The sequence below is a fragment of the Haliotis rufescens genome, unplaced genomic scaffold (assembly GCF_023055435.1).
Source record: "Haliotis rufescens isolate VD_foot unplaced genomic scaffold, xgHalRufe1.0.p SCAF_6, whole genome shotgun sequence".
Lineage (NCBI taxonomy): Eukaryota > Metazoa > Mollusca > Gastropoda > Lepetellida > Haliotidae > Haliotis > Haliotis rufescens.
In genome coordinates, this window is record NW_025964334.1 from 7077375 (window position 1) to 7097223 (window position 19849).

Sequence of the window (19849 nt, forward strand, 5' to 3'; positions counted from 1 at the left end):
AGTGAGTGAGTGAGTGAGTTGTGTTGAACGCTGCTTTTAATAGTATTCTATTTATATCACAGTGTGTCAGCTTAATGTGGGAGGAAAGCCCGAAGTGATGCAGGTTCAAGACGTTTACCACTTCGGTGAAACCCACAAGCACAGGTATGGTGCTGACAAACCTAGAAACATAATCGGGGCGAACTGGGATTCGAACCCACGATCATACTTCATAGGTTTCTGGCGTGCCCAAGGGACGCAACAGCGAATCGCGGCGCCTAATACAACTGGGCCACTCACGCCCCCTTGTTGTGATATTTATACTACGCATTCCACTAATCCTGTCAATTAACGAACACAAATAAGAACAGTGAGGACTTAGAATTTTAGTGTGTGTTTATTTTCAGAGGAAAATACAGTAAACTATGTTAATAACGATCACGCTTGTAACGAACTGACGGATATAAAAAACTTATATTTTGGTCTTGGCATTTTCTGTATATATGCTGCATCTATGCTTATAACAAACTAAGGTTATTACAAACTATGATTATAATGAACTACAGTTATAATGAACTACGGTTATAACGAACTACGGTTATAACGAACTACAGTTATAATGAACTACGGTTATAACGAACTCAAATGGACCTGTATACAGCAAATGACAAGGACCAAAAATAAGTTTGTTATATCCATCAGGTCGTTACAGGGGGGTGCTCGTGGGTTTCACCGAAGTGGTAAACGTCTGAGACCTGCATCACTCTGGGCTTTCCTCCCACATTAAGCTGACACGCCATGATATAACTGGAACACTGTTAAAAGCAGCGTTAAACACAACTCACTCACTCGCACAAAGGTGTCCTGAGCCTTTTATGAATATCCTCCTGAGCACATGTGAAAAGGAGACCCAAAGCTCTAAGCTGTTATTCTGTTTTCCTTTTGATACGTGTGTTGGACGCTGTTTTACAGACAGATTAGACCATGTAGAATATATCTAATGGGACATTAAACATCTCATAAAAATACACACATCACACCTAGGCCACACTTCCTTAATCTTATGTTTCATGGATTTACTCCAGCTTTGCCACACAAGGTTGCTCAAGGTAAAAATATTTATTTATATGAAATTATATTAAAATTCTGCTTTGGAGTTGCAGTGATGTATGCATTGAATTTATATATAAAATATCTATTGTATAAGAGGGTATTCTATGTTAGTAGGATAGCAGGAGACATAATAAAAATAAATATTTTTATGTATAATGAACAATGTGAAAGATACTTCCTGAAAAGATAACCATAACTTCATAATTATTTAATTAAAACTAAAACTTTTCTGCCATCAAATAACTTTTAATAAAAACCAACACACTTTATTTTCACAACTTAATAATAGTTTGTCATAAGGAATATATCATAACTAAAACGCATCCCTACCTTCTTGGTAACATGTTGAATCAAAGGTTTTATCCAATGTCTCGCGAAAAAATCCTCCAACTGCTTGTCCTTTTGAAAGAATCCCCACAATGACACAATCTAGAGTGCTCTCTAACGAGATTATAAAGATTTTAACAAATTAGCATTTCCTGTGTGTCCTCAGCTGACCCTTAGTGTGGAGAAACCCGGACGATGTAGGAAGTGCAAGTGAAACCTGCGGTACGAAACGCGATGTGAACGGTGTTCTCGGCACATGTAGACTCGCTACACAATCTCTGAATGGGCCGCATTGTTTCGTGTTGCTTTTCTAACAAATTTACAGTTTGTACAAGACAATTAACAACAAACAAAAGATTTCCCTGTAAACAACACAACTTCTAGGGCAGCCTGCTGGCGAAACTGCTGAAAGAAGATTATTGACCAAACTGGCGTTTGTTCTCTACGCATACAAACTTGGCATATCAACACGTGATTTCCCATAGCTGGAGAAAGCAAGATTCTTTATAGATGCTGTTGGCCTCAGCATGTGCGAAGTTTGCAACTCTACACAATTTCATTTTCAAAGATTCAGATGGTTGGAATTTTTAATTTTATCTCGCATACTATTTAGTCTAACCTAAATGAGAGTAAACATGTTAAAATCATATATATTTTTATCAATAACTCTTTGGATTATTTTGGGGGGGTTTCAAGCACATTTCATCATGTTCATGACAAAATACAGTACAACATGACAACATGAGAGTGTGTGTGTTTGTTGCTTAACGCCGCACACAGCAATATTCCAGCTGTATGACGGCGGTCTGTAAATAACCGAGTCTGGACCAGACAATCCGGTGATTGATATCATGAGCATCGATCCACAAAAATGGGATACGATGACATGTATCAACCAAGACAGCGAGCCTTACCACCCGATCCCGTTAGTGGCCTCTTAAGACAAGCATATGAATGGACATTATATCACATAATCCTACTTCATCTCTCACCATGCTCACAGTCGTACTCTCATTAAAACAATCAAACCAGTGTCTGAAATGATCTTTCATTACAGAATTGTTATAATCATGATAATTAGAGTGACATTTTGTCCTGTGTTGACAGGTATTAATGGCTGATTGGTTGGTTGTTTAACGCCGCACTCAGCAATATTCCAGCTTTATGGCGGCGATCTGTAAATAATCTGGACCAGACAATCCAGTGATTAATATCATGAGCATCGATCCATGCAATTGGGATCGATGACGTGCTTCAACCAAGTCAGCGAGCCTGACCACCCGATCCCGTTAGTCACCTTTTACGGCAAGCATGGTATTAATGGCAGGGAACTATCTTCTATTACATACATAACACATTGCTAAGGGCACACACAAATATGGTGTCTTCTATATCAGTCCATCCAAAAATAAAGGGTTGTTTGGGGGTTTTGGTTTATAGTCATTTTTTATTTTTTTAAAAAAAGTCATTTGTCAGTAAAATGCCTGTTTTTAAATGGTTATAATGACTGGTTAATTTGTTAAACACAATAACGTCAAGTTGGGGGCATAAAATATGGACAATACCTGTATGGTGATATATGTAAAAGCTAGGGAGAAAAACATGAAAAAAGGTGTGACTCAGGGGTTCCAAATTATGGTCAGTCAGGAAGACAGGATCACACATACCATATTCGACGTAATAAGCGCCCAGGGCGCTCTCAAAATTAGAAACAGGGCGCGCTTATTAGAATATTATTTTCAGTTGAAAGATCGTAAATTTCGTGGTTTATGCTAACAGCCTGAATTGTTTACATACGACAGATATATTTTTCAAGAATTTAATTGCCCATAATTAAGGGTGATATAACACACGAGTGCGTATTATGCACAAATAAATAAGTCTTGTGTACATTGATCAATCGGAAGGAGGTTGATTGGGATTGTTCACTAGCCATTATATTAGAAAATGTCGCTGTGGGCGCTTATTACGTCGAATACGGTATTGTTTTTGCTTCTTGGGTCCTATGCTGTTGACTTACAGAATATAGACTGACCATTTCATAAATTGCTTAAGAAACACATATTTACCAACCTAATAGTAAATGTACACCGGTACTTTAGTTATTTTAAAGTATGCAAATGAAAGGGTATTAACTCTATATGTTGGTAAAGGCCTCTATAGACCAATTATCAATGTTTTTCCTCAATTTTCAAAAAGGGCGAGACAGTGAAGAAAATTCCAAACATTTTATATTATCAACCCAAACTTTTCTGTGTATACCAACTGTTAACATATGTGTTTCACATGAAGCATTTTTTTTGGCTAGGAGTACTCAGTATGTATATCAGGCCTCCTTAAGAAAAATATTTACGAGCGTTAAAAAACAAAGCAATGTGTATGCTATTTGTACATTTCCGGGTCTTCGGCGTGACGAGCGAACACTTTAACCACTAGGCTACCCGACTTCCCCTCCACGGAATTGGGATACGATGACATGCATCAACCAAGTCAGCAAGCCTGACCACCCGATTCTGTTGGTCGCCATAGTCAAACAGACATACACATCATAACAGTCAAGTTCCAGATTATTCTTGACATCTTCAAAAGATTATGTCTCTAGGATCAAGAGAAATATGCCATTTTTAAGGGTGTTAATATATACAAGTGGACTAATACTGTTAAGTTTCTTTTGCTGCTTATTTGTACATTTCAGTGTGCTGTGTTATGTGAGCTCCTTCTGTAATACTATTGACTTGCTGTTCAACTTTTTGTACAATGGTGTATGCATAATTGTTTTGTTATGAACATGAAAATTTTACTTAATTGAAAATTCAATTAATAACAATGTTACTACCTATAAGTATGCTGGTCTTGTGGAATCTGGATTTATTTTCTCCACAAATGTAATTATATATGAACCACATATCTGAATGGAGCTGTTGCAAAGTTGCATTTATCCTATTTCCTTTTAGTCTATTTCTAAACATCTGAAAGACACTGGCCACTTTCAAGTTTCATAGGTTTGGCAGTAAATACATGACACACCACCCAACAATGTAACATCTTTGACAGTATATACAGGACATGTGGCCCACAGTGAGACTGACACATGTCCAATGCACCAATGAAATGTTTCCTGCAACATTGTGACATTATAAAAACCCAGAAGCATCACCATGAATACAATGTTGTACATAATCGGGATGGTAACAATGCTAATTTGCTTGACTTAGTCATACAAAATGATTCATATTCTCACCATACTGCATTTGTTTAACAGTTTGTTATTAACAATGCATACAGTATTCATTATAGACACATTATAGATTATTTATTATAGATATCTGACACATCGCGACGAAAATTAAACAATAACATTGTGACGTTTTAGAGTCAACAACATTGGAAACAGCACCATAACATAAACATGAACCAAAAAAAATATGGCTGGGATGCTGCCGACGTTTCGACCAGAAACATCGCCTTTCAATCGATGCTGCTAAAAATTAAACCTTACTTAAATGCATCATAATATCCGTATCGCAATGTGGCGAATCGCATGTGTACTTTGGCGATCAGAGTGACAAACAACGAAATAAACTCACAAAATGTAGCAGGAATATCAGACATTCACGAAGTCGGCCATCTTGTTCAGGTCAGAGGTTAGGAGGTCAGTGGGTCAAAGGTTACTGACGTGTTATATTTATCGCTGAAGACGCTGTTAGTGTATGATTTCTGTTTGTAACGTGAAAAGTTCAACTTTGATCTGTATCAAACTGAATTTATTTATTTCAGTAGGAACGCTGAAGTTAATACAGTGAGAATCGGGGGACATAATTATATAATAGGGACTTTTATAGATAGTCTTTTATATGATGCGAAAAACGGCATAATTTCTATCATAATTTCTTGGCAATATCCCGCTGTATATTTTACGAATTAACATTTTCCTAAGAAATTCTTTAATTTAATGAATATATTTACGTAAACATTCTATATTTATTACGCAAAACGTACGCAAAAAATCATACAGATATTTATTTTTCTTATGACGAGTCATTTAAACAGTTTTGATTTATGTTGGTAATAAGTTTAAATGAGAAAATAGGGACATATTATTATTTGTTAAGAATGATATACGTTTTAAGTATGAGACAGTTCAGTGAAAGTGAAAGAATTATTATATCGTATGCTTCCTCTGAGTTATCGTTCGTCTGTATACTGTAATATCAATCACAAAATCCCGGACTCGTGAACTCCGTGAACAAATACATACCTGTCCGAGTTTGACGAGTAATATTATACATTTTCGACGCAATGTTTACTTGTTTGTAAATGTAGAAAGCCTAGTTTATGATTTGAGAACAAATACTGACAATCGAGCGCAAAAAACCCCACACAAAATCCTTGTTGCTCGAGCTATCAAGCACTAGTTTGGGGGGTACTTCTCTCTTCCCGAAGCGTACTAACCACGCTGTACATAAGACACATTACTAACTCATTTGGTTTAATGTTTTCAGCCCCGATTATGTTTCTAGGTTTGTCAGCACCATACCCGTGCTCGTGGGTTTCGCCGAAGTGGTAAACGTCCGAGACCTGCATCACTTCGGGCTTTCCTCCCACATTAAGCTGACACGCCGTGATATAACTGGAACCCTGTTAAAAGCGGCGTTAAACCCAACTCACGCACTAATGTTTTCAACCCAAATAACAATTAATTGGCTACTTTTTTATAACATTGTTTCCATTCAACTTTTATATATATTTTAAGTGCACCCAGACCCTCTTTGGAACAAAAAACTGTCCACCACGCGCCTCCAAAAAGCTGTATCCGAGTTAAGAAATCAAATATGTAGACCCCAAATTATTATACACGAGATCGAAGCGTGCGCAAATCGACCCCCACACAATCAATGTGTCGGAAGGTGTCAATGCATCCCGGACGGGTACTTGATCATCCTCGTTCACACAATCAGCTGCTGGTGTGTCTTGCCTACAACAACCTCTCCACTCCACAGTTTCCACTGGACGTTCATAGTCAGTTAACTCCCTTGCCTCGGGAAGATGGTGATTACCTATGCTAGTCGTAAGAATGCGTCTGGAATGGATCGGATGGTTGGCTCGGTTGATAGCATGTCTGCGTATCCTGACGTCGTGGATCGTTGCTAATAATATCAATCACTGGATTGTTTGGTCCAGATTCGATCAGTTACAGGCTGCCGTCATATGACGAATATGGCTGAGTGCGGCGTAAAAACAACGACGCACATTAAAACACATCCACACAACCAAGTCACAGAACCCGACCACCTGCCCCCTTTTACTCGTACGATAAGACTAGGTATTGACATTAGGTACTGGGCGTCTATTCCTTCTAGGAATCCCCTTTAAAGGCAGTGGAAAACTACGAATCGTGAAGAACACACATATCACTTTTATGTACTTTATATTTGTATTCCAACAATATTAATCGGTGTATTTCCTCGGCAAATTTTTAGGAACAAAATCCCCAGGTTTCTCTGATACCAGCTTAGCAAATAGCCCGGCGTGTTCCTGTTAATAATTCTCACATTTCTTGTTTAAAGATGTTGATGAAGATAACACATTTTTGTTTGTCTCAGATTAAACGCACGTTAGCGCCTCACATACAGAAGCGTTTCAGCGTGTCCCCATTGTGTGCTGTAATTATCTTAAGGCGTTAAAAACTAACATTTGAAATTTCGACATGGCCCTGTTTATTGAGTGTCAAATTTCCCCCAGAAAATAAGTTCATGTATTGAAGGGAATAAAACCGATTTAATAACTTTCTGGTAATATGCGTGAGGAATTATTCATATGACATTTATAGACACTTATTGAGAATCCCGTGGATTTCTTCGCTTATGATTGTGGTTGTCGCCAGGAAGGTCAAACTGTTGTCACAGCGGTCCACGTGTATGGAATGACGACGAATACTTGTAGGGGTACATGGGATTTATTTCGTCTGTTCTATCGGGGATCTATCACCATATAATGTTTGTTTCTTGTTGAACACCGCACTCAGCAATATCCAAGCTATATGACGGCGGTCTGTAAATAATCGAGTCTGGAACAGGCAATCCAGTGATTGACATCACGAGCATCGATCCACGCAATTGGGATACGATGACATATGCATCAACCAAATCAGCTAGCCTGACCACCCGACCCCCGTTAGTCGCCTCCTACGACAAGCACAGTCGCCTTTTACGGCAAGCATGGGTTGTGAAGACCTATTCTATCCCGGATCTTCATGGGTCCCAACCCAAAATGGATAAGGATGATACCTCGTCTAAGGGATGCAGGCCCATGACGACGAAGCCAACAGTAACGCTCTACATGTGCATCTTATAACCCAATCAGTACAGTGCTGTGAGTCATGCAGAGTTGAAAAGCAGCGACCAGAGAAGAGAAACATTGAAGTGTTTAAAGCTTAAAATCTGGTCACATGCCACAGAAACAATAGAATAGGCGATCACTTGGCAAGCTGTGGCTGGACCAGATCACTAAAGACCTTACAAAACTACTTCAACTGAGGATTAGCAGAGAGTGCTCAGGTTAGTTTAAACAGCTACTCCCGTACGTAACTAAATTATTTACCCAAGTTTAAAATACCTAAGTTATAATACACAATATATACTTTCTGCTACACCGTTATAACGCTTTAACCACACTGCCACCCGTTTTGGACATTTCTTTAGCCCCCATTAGATTTCTTCGCTTATGAAGGTGGTTGCCGCCAGGAAGGTCAAACTGTTATATTATTATTAAACATATTTTATTGTCCAAAAAGACAAAGGGATTGGGCACAAGTGAAGCACTTATTATCGCCTTCTCCCTAACTGTTATAACAGTAGTTCACTGTAATATGGGGCGGTCGGGTAGCCTAGTGGTTAAAGCGTTCGCTCGTCACACCGAAGACCCGGGTCCGACTCCCAACATGGGTACAATGTGTGAAGCCCATTTCTGGTGTCCCACGCCGTGATATTGCTGGAATATTGCTAAAAGCGGCGTAAAACCATACTCACTCCCCCACTCAGATAAGGGACCAATTGCAACAGGAAACTGGTGAAAGAGTACATGCCCAGACGAAGCGAAATCGTCTGCACTGATGGCATTTGCTGTGGACGTCCACGTGTCATCCCACAACGTACTGCACGTCCTGTAAATCAGAGGCGTCAGTTGAGTCGGTAGAATCAGTTTTGGGTTAATCGACATTGGATTAATGTCATGTTTTCTGACGAATCGAGGTTCACTCTCGACTTCCATGACCGAAGTTATCGAGTTTGTAGACGTTCAAATGAACGTTTTGTGGACGTTAACGTCGTTCAGCATGGATGTTTTTTTTGTTTTTGTTTTGTTTTTGTTTTGTTTTGTTTTTTTTGGTTTTTTTGGGGGGGGCATATTGGTTTGGGGTGGTATGACAATGACTGCGTGGGCGAACTGCGCCAAATTGTCCATGGCAGAGTCACAGGTCAACAGTACGTGGACAACACCATTGCACCTCTCGTGGTGCCATTTGCACGTGTTGGGCAACATTTCATCTTTCAAGATGATAATGCACGTGCTCATCATACCAGGATTGTGATCCAGTTCCTCCAACAACAAAACATCCATGTCATTCCATGGCCAGCACTCAGTTCTGGCCTCTCACACCCTTTGAAAACGTCGGGGACGTCACTGGAAGACGTGTACGCCAACGTCAAAATCTCAATGAACTCGGTGATGCTCTCACTGAGGAGTGGAACAACACGAGTCAAGCTGGCAATGGTCGACTCGTCAGAAGCACGCCAGTGCATGTCTGGCGACCCGTGAAGATCTTGGGTAGAATAGGTCTTCAGCAACCCATGCTTGCCGTAAAAGGCGACTATGCTTGTCGTAAAAGGCGACTAACGACTAACGCTGACTTGGTTGATGCATGTCATCGATCCCAATTGCGTGGATCGATGCTCATGATATTAATCACCAGATTGTCTGGTCCTGACTCTATTATTTACAGACCGCCGTCATATAGCTGTAATATTGCTGAGTGCGGCGTAAAACAACAAACCAACCAAACCAACCAAAAGCATGTCTGGCCAACAGAGGTTATTTTACCCGATACTTGTAACGTTGGCTGCAAAATGCAAATTTCGAATATGACCCCCAACGACCAAGTGCGCCACCATCACATCACACTAACCATTATAACCCATTAGATCTGATCGCCTACTTCCACCACATATCATTATATCATTTCCATCCGCCCATACCATATAGATAGGAAGACAGGTCTTTATGATCCCCTATCTTTTTAGCAGGGGATATACTATCTGCATCACATGTTATTCCATGACAATGATTCCCATTGTTCAATAAAAAAGTGTGTATCGGATTATATCTCCCTCTACGGTACCCATTGTGAAATATTGATGCAAGAGGATACATTATCGGGATATAACGGTAGTGCCTCCGAGATCAATGCGTGAGGTGAGGGGGTTACGTCGCGTTCAGGATTAATGCAATATAGTCACGAGCATGCATCTCTCGGACAAAATACAGACGATTTTAAAGAAAACATTTTTTGGACTGGAAAATCAATTTCGAAATCACCGTAATATTTTTAGAGTGCATGTTTTCAGTCTTTTATGTAAGTGAATATTGACAAAATACGGCAACTTAATCCTCGTGTGAAATTAAATGAAATTCTTCCAGTGACATTTTCGACGTTGATTCCCTAGCCAAAATAGTATCTGGTTAAATAGTTTTGATGGGTGAGTTTTGGGCTCACCACTATTAACCAGAAACTAAACAACTGTCAAAGCAGTGGATGAAACTGCTGTGGAGAACTTTTTACATCAACACAATTGTTGGTTGGTTTGTAGTTTTACGCCGCACTCAGCAATATTCCAGCTATATGACGACGGTCTGTAAATAATCGAGTCTGGACCAGACAATCCAGTGATTAACATCATGAGCATCGATCCACGCTATAGGGATCGTTGACATGCATCAACCAAGACAGCGAGCCTGACCACCCGATCCCGTTAGTCGCCTCTTCCGACAGCATAGTCGTCTTTCACGACAAGTATGGGTTGCTGAAGACCTATATTCTACCCCGGATCTTCACGGGTCACATCAACACAACGAAGCCTTCTTCACCAGTGTGTGTGTGTGTGTGTGTGTGTGTGTGTGTGTGGGGGGGGGGGGGGGGGGGGGGTCGGGTAGCCGAGTGGTTAAAGCGTTCGCTCGTCACGCAGAAGACCCGGGTTCGATTCCCGACATGGGTACAATGTGTGAAGCCCATTTCTGGTGTCCCCCGCCGTGATATTGCTGGAATATTGCTAAAAGCGGCGTAAAACCAAACTCACTCACTCACTCACCAGTGGGATCCAGGCATACCAGCATCGTTGGCAGAAGTGGGTGACCTAGGAAGGGTTAATGTTGAAAAGTAATTTGCAACCAACTCCATCAACGAAGTCCATCACAGCTAGGGACAGACCACCCCAGGTACCCCCATCGTGTCTGTGCATGCAAGATGGCGCTGTCATGTACAAAAGGGCCTGGGTTACAAGATGTCCCAGGATTTCTCCTAACCCGTTTCCAGATGTCCGCCTATGCGGAGTTCTGCCCCTGTGATAGTCCGGGGTTGAGAGATCTCCCCCTCCCATTAATCTGAAGTAGGAACTTGTTTGTCATTACGTGCCTGGAATATATTATACATGGTCATGCCCAACACAAATATTGCTACCTGCAATGACACTTGTTATAATGAAACAATACACTTGCGGTTTTGTGTGACTGTACTTTTCTTTTGAAAGTAAAGACTTGTCTGTTCACGCCATTGTCATGTAACAACACTTACTCAAAAAGCAATAAACAGTATGAGGCATTATAGTCAGAACATGGTGTCCTACACTGTGGCGCGGCTTGGAGTATACCCTTCACTTGTAGTGATTTGCTTCGGCAATGTACGTGCCTATGGTTGAGTATGTGGAAAGGAATATTATCGTATTCGACGTAATAAGCGCCCACGGCGACATTTGCTAAGATACAGGCTAGTGAACAATCCCAATTAGCACCCCTTCCGATTGATCAATGTACACAAGACTTATTTATTCATGTATAATACGCACTCGTGTGTTATATGCACACTTAATTATGGGCATTTAATTCTGGAAAAATATATCTGTCATACATAACATTTCAGGCTGTCAGCATAAACCACGAAATTTGTCTTTTTTCACCAGAGTAACATTCTAATAAGAGCCCCCTGTTTCTAATTTTGAGAGCGCCCTGGTCGCTTATTACGTCGAATACGGTACGTTGTTTTCTAACATCAAATATCTTCAATTATAATTCACCTAAAATATAACACGTCAAAGCCAGAGAATAACCAGTCTCTCCATTATACGCCGAAAGAGATTTCATAACGCGTTAAAGGCAAAATAGTTGTGAAACTTATATGAATGATTAAAAGACAGACATCTTACGATCTTACAGTCCTACCGTACAAAGTGATAGAATGTCTACACATGGTCACACGTGTCGTGTCCCCAACCCGCCACGCTACACCACGCCACGCCACGTCACGCCACGCCACGCCACGCCACGTCACGCCACACCACGCCACGTCACGTCACGCCACACCACGCCACGTCACGTCACGCCACGCCACGCCACGCCACATCACCCCACATCCTACTCATTGTTACCTGTCTGCTTTGTCGACTATAGTCACTGGATTGTCGGTTTCCTCGATCACTCGATTGTCTGGTTTGTTTACAGGCTGACGTCGCATGGCAGGAGTGCTGCTGTGCTGCGTCAGGCAATTAATCCTTACTTTTTTATGCAAGTTGTATGAATGGAGGGTGCTACCGGTAGGGCAGGACGTGCTTACCCTTTTCGCGAACACCTGGTGTCATCACTGATTTTCAGTGGCACATTCATATAATAATTGCCACAGCTATTGCCCTTTACGTCAAGTGGCATCTGTTTCGGCAGAAAATCTACGCTGGATATTCTCTTGCATTGACAATTTATATTTCCTAAGGCATTAACGTTTCAAAACATGTTGTGTCACCAAAAAGAACAAAACACTATCTTGTATAGAATATCGGGATACACGAACCCGGGGATATTCCGGGGTAGAGCTGGTCCTCAGCAACTAGCCTTGTTCCAAAGGTGTATACTTAAAGATAAGTCCATGGATGTGTAGTAATTCCATCCCACTAATAGGCAGTCCAGCTATGTGGACTACGGTCTCTTAAAGGGACAACTTGTTCTTCTTATTTATATAACCTAGCAATTATGGTTTAAACAAATAATTATTGCCTTAGAGAATTGTGCAAGTCTACTCGGCAACGTACGATGGCCTTAAAGGAGAATGGATCAGTTGAAAGATAAGTCCATGGATGTGTGGTAATTCTATCCCACAAATAGGCAGTCCAGATCTGTGGACTCCAGTCTCTTAAAGGGACAACTTGTTCTTCTTATTTATATAACCTAGCAATTATGGTTTAAACTAATAATTATTGCCTTAGAGAATTGTGCAAGTCTACTCGGCAACGTACGATGACCTTAAAGGCGAATGGATCAGTTCGTCAGCCTCGGTGACTTGGTTTTTGTCATCGTTCCCCGATGGCGCGGATCATTGCTCATGATATCGGTCACTGGTTTATCTGATTGAGACTCGTATGTTTCCAGGCTTCCGAGAAATACTTGTAATATCAAACAAATATAACAACAAAGAAACCCCTGGACTCTATGATTGAGTGAGTATGGTTTTACGCCGATTTTAGCAATATTCCAGCAGTATCACGGCGGGGGACACCAGAAATGGGCTTCACACATTGTACCCATGTCGGGAATCGAACCCTGGTCTTCGGCATGACGAGCGAACCCGACCCGACCGCCCCCTGGAATCTATGAAATCAAATTGGGTTATGTTGATTACATAATCTTTTCGGAATATGTGTTTTTTCATAACATTCTGTGAAAAACGAGCTTATCTATGATTTAGTACCTCTCTAATGGTGTACTTTTCCAAATGATAGTTTAATATTGATGTTCCAAAACTTGTATTGGACTTAAAATATTCTCGAACCAGTATTAATCGCACAATAAACGTTATAGAAGCCTGTGGCTGTTGCTCATCCATTAAATCACAGTTACGTTAATCATTCTAGGATAAATCATTTATATATGAATAAGATTGCCTTCATAACAATCTGTATAACTGAGAATAGGTGTTTTTTTATTTATGGACCCTTTAGAGGTAAATTTCCATACATCATAATTTAAGGATAACTGACTGGTAATAGATTTTATTCCTGAATTTACCAAGCGTGTTAGCAAAGAGGCAAAGTGGAAACATATAATATGTTTTAAAAAGATGAATTTTCGATACGTTGTGGCTGGACGATTTTTAATACAAGGAACCGATTTCGAATCCAAGCATACCTAATCCTGATATGGAAACAATGGGCTTTCGTGAATGTCTACTTGTCAAAAGATCAGTAACTAATCAGGCGTAACAGCTTTTGATAATGTTGAGACGGGACCGGCATCGGTATGTTTTAAACAATATCTTTTCTTAAAGATATACTTTAAAAAGAAAAGAAACGCAATACGGATATGTTTGGCCATAAAAGCAAAATGAGCGGACCAAGAGGTGCAAAATGAAGAGGTTTAAATTGTTAAAGTGCCACTGACAAATGTCCCGGGTCAAACTGATCAGAACTAGGACATGCAAACCATTAGTCGGGAAACACGTACGATTCGGAAAAACGCACCCAGTGCATTAACAAAAGGGTCATGGAGCTGCACGTACTGCACGTGCGGCAGCACTATGAACGGTATTGATTGCCTGGCATCTGCGTCAATCGAACAGTGACAGTTCAACATCATGCCAAGATTAACAGAAATGCAAAGAAACAACGACATAGGCCGCTTGCAGGCAGGGGAATCCCTATCAGTTGTAGCCAGGGTTTTCAATGTCGCGCCCAGCACCATCACAAGGATATGGGATCGGTTTTAAACAGCATGGGTCAACACGTGATCGGCCAAGGTCGGGACGACCAAGAGTTACCACCCCCGCCCAAGATCGATACATCTGACTGCGCCACCTACGTGAAAATCGCCACAGCCACCTCAACCGCATCCCAAATACCCGGACTGCGCAGAAACTCCGACCAGACCGTACGAAACCGTTTAGGAGCAGCAGGTCTACGAGCAAGACGTCCGGTTCGACGCGTCATATTGAGTCGACAACATCGTCAACAACGCCTGCATTGGTGTCGTCAATACAGGGTATGGCCTCAGCTGCGATAGAGAGATGTCTGGTCCAGCGACGAATCAATATTTCTACTCCGTCGAGGGGATAGAAGAGCACGGGTCTACAGACTGCGTACATGAAGTGGACAGGTTTGGTGGGGGGTAGCGTTATGATGTTGGCGGCTATCTCTCATCATGGCAGGACAGGTTTGGTCCATATCCAGGACAATCTTACGGCTCAACGATACATCAACGAAATTCTCCTACCACACGTCCTCCCAACTGCAACAACGCGCGACCCCATACAACACGGATCACAAGAGCCTGTCTGCACAACAACACTGTATTCTCCCCTGGCCCTCCAGATCCCTGGAATTAAACCCGATAGAGCACCTGTGGGATGAATTGGATGGACGGCTACGCCGACGTCAACCACAACCCCAGACGTTGCAGGCCGAGTGGGCTACCATTACCCAGGATGTGATTCGCATACTCGTCTCTTCCATGGGCAGGAGATGTCAGGCCGCTATGGATTCCAACGGGGGGACATACGCGTTATTGATGGTAGCTGACCTTCACCTTGGGTCTTTACTATGTGCCCGTAACTGAGATGACTACAATCACCAAGTATTCTCTCCACAACATTTTGGCTCAATACCTTGTACGGTTCCTCGTATAAATATAAATGTATTTTCCTACCTACACAAATCTGGCTTTGCGTTTCTTCTTTTGAGGAGTATTGAAAATAGGACTGGCCCCAACACAGAACCTTGTGGGACAATGGATATCTCTCCAAATCAAGTGGATCAAACCCCGGGTGATTATTAATACGTCCACATCTATCAATCCTACTCGACAGTGTGGGGCGACATCGATGCTAACTGTTGACCTCGTCCCTTGAATAGCCGCGAAACATTAAGAGTTTCAGCAATCCTTACACGTATACCGGGGGCACAGGTGACCCAGTCGTCTAAGGCGCCGCAATTCGCTGTGCAGAGTTGCGCCCCTTCGGTACGCCAGAAACCTATGATTGTGGGTTTGAATCCCGGTTCGCCCCGACTATGTTTCTAGATTTATCAGCACCATGCTCGAGGATTTCACCGAAGTGGTAAACGTCTGAGACCTGCATCACCTCGGGCTTTCCTCCCACATTAAGCTGACACGCTAACTGGAATACTGTGGAAAGCGGCGTTAAACCCAGCTCACTCACTCTTTCATTTACATAAAATACAAACTCGGTATCCTTGCTTTTGCCCTCAGTGTAATTTATATGAACTGTAAACCATACGCAATGCGTTCTAAGGTCAATTTCTAACACTATTGTACTGGCAGAAGGAAGGTCAGAAGCACCTGTGTATCGTAAATCGATATCAAAATCGACATCAATAATTACATCGAACACACAGACCGTCAGCGAAATGCATACACCTTCGCAGTGAACAATGTAATACGAAGTGACGCGGAGCTTCCGTCTGACTGGCCTAGCGTTATTAAAAAGTTGAGGTGAAAAATTGAACCCTAGATCGTTCAAATCTATTATTTTGTCGTTTTATTAAATTGATCTGAGTTTTGTTTGTTATACGAAAATACATTCTGACATATAGAGAATCTCACCCGAGTGTCTTTTGATATCAAATACTGAGATATTGAGTTGATAAAAGTGGGGAAACTCCGAGGCTTGCCAAGGATTTTTTCCACTTTTATCAACGAGTGTTGATATATTTGATATCAAAAGACACGAGGGTGAGATTTTATTTATCATCAAACATCATTCTTCCAACTTTTTCAGTTTGTAGACAATAATAAGCAGTGTCTTCAGTGTAAAAAGTACTGCTTACAGTTTCAGTAGCAGAGCCATTAGTGATGGTAACCAATGACGTCACAATGGTCTGCAAAGCATTGTGATGCAATTTCTTTGCTGCGATATCTACAGTGTAGATATCGCTTGATCTCACCCAAGCGATATCTCATGTGGGAGCCAGTTTTGGATGATAAGACATGTATAATCTATATGTGATCTGGAACTTTGTGAACATTGATTTTAAGGCGATACAGGGATATTCAAAAGACGTTTGTTACTATTCCTTGAAGTGCAAGATCCTATTTGAGAAAGGAATATTATTTTTTTATATACAAGAAAACTACATGATAAAAATTTATTAAGCTTCTTGTACGATTGTAAATAAAAGCGATCAAAAACCCTTTCCATATTCTGCTTAAAGCAGGGTCGGTTTACAATTCCGACTGTATAACGAGTAGGATGCACGAATCACTTTCAAGTAGTGATGATACAGGTGTTTGCGAAAAGGTGAGCGTATACTGCCCCGCCGGTGGCAACGTAATTTCAACCTAAGTCCAACTTATAAGCTGAACACACATATCCTTAACTACTGCCGCGCCTCTCACCGTGACGTCACTGTTTCAAGTGTAGAATGTGTATATATTGGCGTGCACCTCTCGCCGTGACGTCACTGTTTCAAGTGTAGAATGTGTATATTGGCGTGGACCTCTCACCGTGACGTCACTGTTTCAAGTGTAGAATGTGTATATTGGCGTGCACCTCTCACCGTGACGTTACTGTTTCAAGTGTACAGTGTGTATATTGTCGGGGATCCCAATCATCTTAAAAAGAGATCTCACATACAATCAGTCTGACGATGGGAACGTATTCATGTAAATCAGATTGTATCTATTACACAGTCTATTGTCTATTGTCCACCGCCCTATGTATTGTCCATCATCGTGTCTATTGTCCACCACCGTGTCTATTGTCCACCATCGTGTCTATTGTCCACCATCGGGATCTATTGTCCACCATCGTGTCTATTGTCCTACACCGTGTCTATTGTCCACCATCGGGTCAATTGTCCACCATCGTGTCTATTGTCCACCACCGTGTCTATTGTCCATCATTGTGTCTTTTGTCTACCACCGTCTCTATTGTCCACTATCGTGTCTATTGTCTACCACCGTGTCTATTGTCCATCATTGTGTCTATTGTCTACCACCCTGTCTATTGTCCACCATTGTGTCTATTGTCTACCATCCTGTCTGTTGTCCACCACCGTGTCTATTGTCCATCATTGTGTCTATTGTCCTCCACCCTGTCTATTGTCCACCACCCTGTCTGTTGTCTACCACCGTGTCTATTGTCCAACACCCTGTCTGTTGTCCACAACCCTGTATATTGTCCAACACCGTGTCTATTGTCTACCACCGTGTCTATTGTCCACCAACGTGTCTATTGTCTACCACCGTGTCTATTGTCCACCACCCTGTCTGTTGTCTACCACCCTGTCTATTGTCTACCACCCTGTCTATTGTCCGACACCCTGTCTATTGACTACCACCGTGTCTATTGTCCGACACCCTGTCTATTGACTACCACCCTGTCTATTGTCCACCACCCTGTCTATTGTCCGTCACCCTGTCTGCCGTCCACCACCCTGTCTATTGTCTACCATCATGTCTTTTGTCCACCACCGTGTCTATTGTCCACCACCTTGTCTATTGTCCGACACCCTGTCTATTGTCTACCACCGAGTCTATTGTCCACCACCGTGTCTATTTTCCAACACCCTATCTATAGTCCATCATTGTGTCTATTGTCCACCACCGCGTCTATTGTCTACCACCGTGGCTATTGTCCACCACCGTGTCTATTGTCCACCACCCTATCTATTGTCCATCATTGTGTCTATTGTCCACCACCGTGTCTATTGTCCACCACCCTATCTATAGTCCATCATTGTGTTTATTGTCCACCACCGCGTCTATTGTCTACCACCCTGTCTATTGTCCGACACCCTGTCTATTGACTACCACCGTGTCTATTGTCCGACACCCTGTCTATTGACTACCACCCTGTCTATTGTCCACCACCCTGTCTATTGTCCGTCACCCTGTCTGCCGTCCACCACCCTGTCTATTGTCCGTCACCCTGTCTGCCGTCCACCACCGTGTCTATTGTCTACCATCATGTCTTTTGTCCACCACCGTGTCTATTGTCCACCACCTTGTCTAATGTCCACCACCGTGTCTATTGTCTACCACCGAGTCTATTGTCCACCACCGTGTCTATTTTCCAACACCCTATCTATAGTCCATCATTGTGTCTATTGTCCACCACCGCGTCTATTGTCTACCACGGTGTCTATTGTCCACCACCGTGTCTATTGTCCACCACCCTATCTATAGTCCATCATTGTGTCTATTGTTCACCACCGTGTCTATTGTCCACCACCCTATCTATAGTCCATCATTGTGTCTATTGTCTACCACCGTGTCTATTTTCCACCACCGTGTCTATTGTCCACCACCCTATATATTGTCCACCATCGTGTCTATTGTCCACCACACTGTCTATTGTCTACCACGGTGTCTATTGTCCACCACCGTGTCTATTGTACACCACACTGTCTATTGTCTACCACCGTGTCTATTGTCCACCACCCTGTCTATTGTCCACCATCGTGTCTATTGTCCACCACCGTGTCTATTGCCCACCACCCTATCTATTGTCCACCACACTGTCTTTTGTCTACCACGGTGTCTATTGTCCACCACCGTGTCTATTGTACACCACACTGTCTATTGTCTACCACCGTGTCTATTGTCCACCACCCTGTCTATTGTCCACCATAGTGTCTATTGTCCACCTCCCTGTCTATTGTCTACCACCGTGTCTATTGTCCACCACCGTGTCTATTGTCTACCACCCTGTCTATTGTACACCATCGTGTCTATTGTCTATCACCCTGTCTATTGTCCACCACCCTGTCTATTGTCCGTCACCCTGTCTGCCGTCCACCACCCTGTCTATTGTCTACCATCATGTCTTTTGTCCACCACCGTGTCTATTGTCCACCACCTTGTCTATTGTCCACCACCCTGTCTATTGTCTACCACCGAGTCTATTGTCCACCACCGTGTCTATTTTCCAACACCCTATCTATAGTCCATCATTGTGTCTATTGTCCACCACCGCGTCTATTGTCTACCACCGTGTCTATTGTCCACCACCGTGTCTATTGTCCACCACCCTATCTATAGTCCATCATTGTGTCTATTGTCCACCACCGTGTCTATTGCCCACCACCCTATCTATTGTCCACCACACTGTCTTTTGTCTACCACGGTGTCTATTGTCCACCACCGTGTCTATTGTACACCACAC

At 42.1% G+C, this 19849-nt stretch overlaps 1 protein-coding gene across 3 annotated transcripts in view; it reads right to left on the bottom strand.

The window, feature by feature from the left end:
- LOC124143983 (tetraspanin-4-like) overlaps window positions 1-19849 on the bottom strand; it is a 52016-nt gene that overhangs the window by 29201 nt on the left and 2966 nt on the right. The window contains exon 1 of one of the 3 annotated variants that reach the window (XM_046513190.2): window positions 5007-5067. The exons of 1 other annotated variant lie outside the window; for it this stretch is intronic. Coding sequence is in view for 1 of the 2 variants with exons in the window: in XM_046513188.2 (XP_046369144.1) it covers window positions 1423-1436 (14 nt within the window). In the remaining variant the exon portion in view is untranslated. Of the gene's footprint in view, window positions 1-1422; window positions 1563-5006; window positions 5068-19849 lie in introns of those variants that run through there. One more of the 3 variants, XM_046513188.2, reaches the window with a different exon arrangement.